This window comes from Hemibagrus wyckioides, linkage group LG17, assembly GCF_019097595.1.
Source record: "Hemibagrus wyckioides isolate EC202008001 linkage group LG17, SWU_Hwy_1.0, whole genome shotgun sequence".
Lineage (NCBI taxonomy): Eukaryota > Metazoa > Chordata > Actinopteri > Siluriformes > Bagridae > Hemibagrus > Hemibagrus wyckioides.
This window is the reverse complement of record NC_080726.1, coordinates 2,208,205-2,215,276: the sequence shown is the minus strand read 5'-3', so window position 1 is coordinate 2,215,276 and position 7,072 is coordinate 2,208,205. Positions and strand designations below refer to the sequence as shown.

The 7,072-nt window shown below is 40.3% G+C and overlaps 1 protein-coding gene across 1 annotated transcript in view; it reads left to right on the top strand.

The window, feature by feature from the left end:
• Positions 1 to 3,836: 3,836 nt before the first annotated feature.
• Positions 3,837 to 7,072, top strand: part of LOC131367763 (tripartite motif-containing protein 16-like) — an 8,020-nt gene continuing 4,784 nt past the window's right edge. The window contains exons 1-5 of the mRNA XM_058413247.1: positions 3,837 to 3,988; positions 4,057 to 4,156; positions 4,827 to 4,898; positions 5,619 to 5,705; positions 6,696 to 7,072. The exon at positions 6,696 to 7,072 is cut by the window's right edge and continues 235 nt beyond it. Coding sequence (XP_058269230.1) covers positions 3,837 to 3,988; positions 4,057 to 4,156; positions 4,827 to 4,898; positions 5,619 to 5,705; positions 6,696 to 7,072 — 788 coding nt within the window. The remainder of the gene's footprint in view (positions 3,989 to 4,056; positions 4,157 to 4,826; positions 4,899 to 5,618; positions 5,706 to 6,695) is intronic.

Here is a 7,072-nt window from a genome sequence, read left to right as displayed (position 1 = left end):
GACCCAAAAATAATTCATTATAGAACTTTTAAAAGTTAGATTTTTTGTTTTAGATTGATTGCACACACAATTTAATTATAACAGTAATTACAACCAGACCTGTAAGTGATAACAGTAGGCAACTATGCATAGGTGACACTGTTACCTACCACTTTTCATCTAGTTTCTGGACAGGATCGAAGGTCACTTTCCAGAGATGTTAAGGATCTTAAGTCTTCAATGGGAAATCGTTGTGGACTTAAATGGTCAGCCTCTGATTTGTAGTGATCAGTAGTGTGATGATCTGGTAAAAAAAAAAAACCGATCTGACTCTTACTCAGGACACTGTGTTCAGTAAGGAAGGACTGTATCCAGGCGTTGAGGATACAGCAGAAAACCTTCCCCAGGTTACTGCTCACACAGATGCCCCAGTAGTTGATGGGGTCTAGTTTATCTCCAATCTTATATATCGGGGATAAAATCCCCAGGTTCCAGATATCAGGAAAGCAGCCAGCTTGGAGAACCAGGTTGAACAGTTTTAATAAGGCCCTCTGCAGATCAAAAGTTCTGTAGTTCAGCATTTCTGTCCTGATGCTGTCAGGGCCACATGCTGTTTTGTTCTTGAGGTTCCTGATGCCTCGACCAATTCTTTTTGTGTAATTTGGTGGTCAATTGGTTCTGATTGTTTTTTATGATTGTTTTTAAATGGTCTAGTTTAGTTAGGGTTAATTTTGTAAGATGTTGCGGGGAGATTTCTCTAAAGAGTGATTTGAAATAGGTTTTCCATATTGTTGGATCCATCATTTATGGATGTGTACTTGGTTTGTTTTTTATTTAAATTGTTCAATTTCTTCCAGAACTGATTTTGATCAATGGATTCTTCTGTTTCCTTTAATGTCTGATGGTAGTGCTGTTATTTCTTCCTGAAGATTGTCTGTATATAGTTTTTAAGTGTTTCACAGTACTTTTGTCTGAGTTCTGTTAGGGACACACTGTTAGGGGTCCATTTATAGCGTTGTTGTTATTTGGTTGCTAGATTCTTTTAGGAATACATTAATTTGGCAGTGGTCTGATAAAGGTAACTGTGGTCTGATAGTGAATGCACTTATGCAGGAGGGGTCCAGGTCAGTAATGACATATTTGACCACACTAGATCCATGAGATGAGCAGTAAGTGAACCGACCTAACGAGTCCCCTCGGATCCTACAATTCAGCATGTACATACAGAGCTGCACTATTTAAAACAGGATCTGGGTTGATTTGATCTGGTTGTTTTGTTTTAGGGGCCAAATAGGGGAGTGCCATAAATATGTTTTTTTTTGGCAAAGTTTCTGTGTGGAGATTGAGAAAGAAATCATCATTGTATGATGGGGACTCTGCAGGTGGACTAAATCGCAATGTTTTTCTTTACTTTCTACTCTACTAACTAGTAAAGGGCCTTGCTCAGGGGCCCAGCAGTGGCAGTTTTTGTCGGTTACTTTCTCCGGTAACCCAGTAACCAAACCTTTAACCATATGAGTCAGGACTAATTCTGAGTAATAAATCAGCACACTGCAGACTATTACTCGGATATTTCTTTCTCATTTTCAGTTTCTCGCCTTTAGGAGCCGAATAAAGCCCGAGTAGGAGGCGTGGGGAAAGTCTACAAACTAAAGAGTGCACACAGAAACTCTGAGAAGAAGAGCAGTTCCTGGGAGAGAGAACATAATGGAGGGAAGTCCACACTGCAGCTGTCTTCCTCCTGTGTTCGATCTTAACAAACAAACTTTTTACAGATATTTTATTATTTGTTAAATGTCTTGTAATCTACTCCTAATCTCATTTTCATCATAATCTGCTCATGATATAATAATCTCACATAGTTTATAATCTACTCGGGATTTTATTTATGCCATAAAATTTTACGCTATATTATTATTCATTAATCTGTTTCTAATAAAATCATATGTTCATAATTTTACATTATAATAACGAAGTTAATCCTCCAACCGAAAAACATAGATAACTAAAAACAAAACAAGAAAAACAAGATAATTAAATTGTTGACACATTATTAAAAACACTGTGAAGATATATATTTGCTCCTTAAGCTCGAAGGGATGTGAAGGAGGAAGCTCCATCACTGTCTCCTCCCGTATCTTCTCAACTACTGCTGCTGCTCCTCCCTCCACCCACATAGAGAAGAAAGTGGTGAAAGGGGTAAAAATAAGACGTGGGACTCCAGTAGTGAAGAGATGGACAGATTCAGAGTCCAGTTCAGAAGAGGAGTTTTTTTCTAGATCTGTGGTGAGGGAAGTGAATGATTCTGAGCAGTGTTTGTTAGCTGATTGAAGGTTGATTATGACCCTCTGATGATCGTGTATGAACTGTGTGTTTCCCTGAAGAAGTCAGTCCGGTCCATGTCACCCACTTCCTGTTCCTCGTCCGCTTCTGGCTCCGAGTTTGAGGCCCTGCAGATACAAAGCCAAGGTAAGAGCTGAGACAGATACAGAAAGAGTCTTCAAATGCATGTGTGTGTGTGTGTGTGTGTGTTAAGCACCTGCACAGCTCCATCAAGTTTGCCGATGACACGACCGTGATGGGTCTCATCAGCAAGAACGACGAGTCAGCTTACAGAGAGGAGGTGCAGCGGCTAACAGCATGGTGTAGAGCCAACAATCTGTCTCTGAACATCGACAAGACTAAAGAGATGGTTGTTAACTTCAGGAGAGCACAGAGTGACCATTCTCCGCTGTCCATCGACGGATCCTTTGTGGAGATCATCAAGAGTACCAAATTCCTTGGTGTTCATCTGGCAGAGAACTTCACCTGGTCACTCAACACCAGCTCCATCACCAAGAAAGCCCAGCAGCGCCTCTACTTCCTGAGGAGGCTGAGGAAAGCCCATCTCCCTTCCCCCATCCTGACTGTGTTCTACAGAGGGACCATCGAGAGCATCCTGAGCAGCTGCATCACTGCCTGGTTTGGGAACCCACACTCACTCTCTCTCTCACCTGTGTGGACACACACTCACACACACATAACCTATATTGTTCGATACTCATTGCACTACCTCAACTTTTTTTCAGTGCTAAAGTGTCCTGTGTTTTTGTGTTGTCTTTTTTGTATTTATTGTTTCTGCACTGTTGCTTTGTTTGCACCTAGCTGCACTCTTTACACTTTATGTGGCTTGGACGAATTTCTTTTGGTCCTAGCTCTGTGTTGTTCTTGTGTTTAAACTATATGTTGTACGTTTCTGTAGCACCAGGTCCTGGAGAAATGTTGTTTCATTTCACTATGTACTGCGTCAGCTATGTGTGGTTGAAATGACAATAAAGCTTCTTGAATCTTGAATCTAAAAGTTAACTTGGCCATCACATCACCTTTCAGTGTCAAAATGAAAAAAAAAAAAAGATCATTGTTTCCATGACCCTGACTTTGAGAAGATAAGACTTTGAGAACCCAGGACTTTTGGAATATAGCACTTTAACTGGAGAATAGACAATTTACTGTTAGAACATGTGTCTTCACGAATATGAGATTTTGAGAAACCAAAATCTTAACATTGAACTTGAACATTGGTCTATGAGAACCCTGGGCTTTTGAGAACATGGGACTTTGAGAACATTTGGCTTGAGAACATGGGATTTTGAAAACATGGGTCTTTGAGAACATTGGTCTTGGAGAACGTACCACTCAAAGAAGTAGAAATGACTTTGAGAACATGGGGTTTAGAGAAGTGATGAATTTTTAGAACCTAAGAAAGAGAATATAAAAAGTGGGGAACAACTGACCTGAACAACTGAACTGAACTGGTGTGAGTTTCTTCACAAGTTGACCTTAAAGGACATGGGCTATTTAATGACTGCTAACAGTCTATGTTATGTGAGATTACTGATAGTATGAGAATATTGTATGCAGGACCTCTGCACTCAATGGTGGAACATCTGCCTTCAGATCATCCTGAAGATGACAAAAGCTCAGAGGTGGAGACTGCTATAAAATCCACACCCATAACCCAGGCCTCATGGTACACACCACATGTGTCACATATGTGAGTTTACATGTGTATTTATGTGTACTTGTGTTCCCCTCCAGCTTGTTCATGGACAGTGACGGTGATGCCGTTGAAGCATCTTATCCACACAGCCAGGAGGTGCCTTCACCCATAAGCAAACATAATACAAAGAACCTCAAGGTAAGTCATATATAGCGTTTCCACTGGGACTGACAGACACTGAGGACACACCTCCTTCACTGGGACTGATAGAAACATAGGCCATACCTCCTTCACTGGGACTGACAGGTACAGAGGCCACACCTCCTTCACTTTGACCAACAGGTACAGAGGCCACACCTCCATCACTGGGACTGACAGGTACAGAAGCCACAACCCCTTCACTGGAAATGACAGGTACAAAGGTCACACCTCATTGACTGGGGCTGACAGGTACAGAGACCACACCTCTTTCAATGTGACTGACAGGTACAAAGACCACATCTCATTGACTGGGACTGGGAGGTAAAGGGGCCAGACCTCCTTTACTGGGACTGACAGGTACAAAGACCACACCTCCACTGGGACCGACAGGTACAGAGGCCACACCTCCTTTACTGGGACTCACAGGATCAGAGGCCACACCTCCTTTACTAGAACTGACTGGTACAGGTTCTTATGTTTGTTAGTAGATGTTGGAGAAGAAGACCCCAGATTCCTGTAAAAGAGAAAAGGTTCTCAAAAGGGACAAGATAGGAAGCGTATATAATAAACCAAACCATTAAATCAATGTAATAAATGAAGGACATACAGTACTTCAGTAAGTGGAACCATGACTGTGTGATGTATCATAATGATTTTTATATTTAAGGCTTACACAGAGGAGCTGGTGGACCTCCATCGCAGACTGATGGCTCTGAGAGAGAGGAACATCTTACAACAGGTCAGAAACCAGCTTTATATTCTGTATATGCTGTTCCACAGAACCTGCTCTGGACTGTATGCTTTGCTTCCATCTGTGGATTTTTGGATTAGTTCGGCAATAACTAATAGCCTTAATGGTTTACACACTCACTAAGTAATGTAGTGACTAATCAACTTGTTTACTAAGGGAGTAACTACCTGACTGATTAACCTACTAGTTTACTGAATCATTTTATTAAATCAAATTACTATTTGTGTAACTCACTGATTATTTCCTCACTCACTGACTAACACATTGAGGGACACTGGTCATACAGAGAGGGCTCAGATTGACTGGATAACCAAGTGAATCACTAAACCACTAAAAAAACTACTAGATCACTGACTGACTAACTACCCATCTTACAGTGCTTTTTGCACAGCCTGGCTCACTGACTGGTTTGCTGATTGAGTAACTTATTGACTCATTGATTGATTCGGTTTAGACTTCACTCACTAATTAGTGAATGACTCACTGATTCAGTAAGATTCTAACTGACTCAGGGATTCACTCCTTGACCACTTGACTCAGTGACTGACTGACTCACTGAATGTGTGATTTATTTATTCACTCAATCTCTTATTCATTCATAGGAAAACTAAACCAAGTATATGAAATATAATATTTCATTTATAATATTTTCCATTTTTTTTTCTATTAACAAATGTTAGAGCTAACACTTATTTGTTTGTGTTTTAGATAGTAAACCTTATTGAAAAGACGGGGCACTTTAACATCACCAAAACCACATTTGACTTCGACCTTTTCTCCTTGGATGAACCAACTGTACGTGAACTACAGAGCTACTTGCAGGCCAAGAGGACATGACAAAGGGAAATGCCTTGTCTGTTATTTTAGCACCTGCATGCACACAGAGCTCAAATACTGCACAGTACTGGACCTGATGAACAAGAACCTTTCGCACTACATCTGAACAAATCTAAGCATTTGCACAGTGTACCACAAACACTGGACATTTCTATTACTGATCAATTACATTTAATCACCTATTACGTTGTAGACATTAGCATCATGACGCTGTTTAAATTCTCATTTTTTTTGATGGTTGTGTTCAAATACAGTTTTTAATAACTTCACATTTAGACAAATCAGATTTTACACACTTTTCATCCAAATGGAGGAACAAACATGCAGGGTTTTTTTTGTTTGTTTAATTCACATTCACAAAATATAAATAACGTGAAATTATAAAGTAAAATGACATTTTTCTTTTTAAACTATAGATTTTACAGTTTAAACATGAGAATTACCCCCAAAACTTATCAGAGACAATGTGTTTGGACATGTTTGTGAATGTTCCTGAGTGACCCAGTGGTACAGTGACACTCTCCATACAACCTGATACAGCTTGAGAGGTTCTGCAGAGAGGAAATAGAGAAGATCCTCAGATTGATGTGTTCCAAACTTGTAGCATAAACACCTATGAAGATGTAATGTACTGAGTTAAACGTCTGAATATTATACATTTAATATGTCAAGAAATATGTACTTCATTCAAATACAAACAACAGAAAAAAATCAGATTTTTCTGTCTATTTAAATTAGAGAGAAGTTTACACTAAAAAAATTCTCTCTACTGTGATGTAGGTACACTTTGCCTTTAAATTCTAAACTCCTTTTCTCTGTAAAGCCACACCTTCTCTCTCTGTCACACTTTAACACACTGAACCAGGACGTTTATTTCAGAGAAAACAAAACTTAGTCTATCATATCACACTCTCTCTCTCTCTCTCTCTCTCTCTCTCTCTCTCGCAGTGTGAGTGCAGGACAATGGCGGAGGCCAGTATTTCAGTAGATTTTTCTGTGGATCAGTTCATCTGTCCAGTGTGTCTGGATCTTCTGAAGGATCCAGTGACTACTCCCTGTGGCCACAGTTTCTGTAAGGTGTGTATTAATGGTCACTGGGATCAGGAGGACAGGAAGGGTGTCTTCAGCTGCCCCCAGTGTAGAGAGACTTTCACTCCAAGGCCTGATCTACGCAGGAACAACATGCTGACTGAAGTGGTGGAGAAACTGAAGAAGACTGAACTCCAAGCTGATTCTCCTGCTCACTGTTACACTGGACCTGGAGATGTGGAGTGTAATTTCTGCACTGGGAGAAAACACAAAGCCGTCAAGTCCTGTCTGGTTTG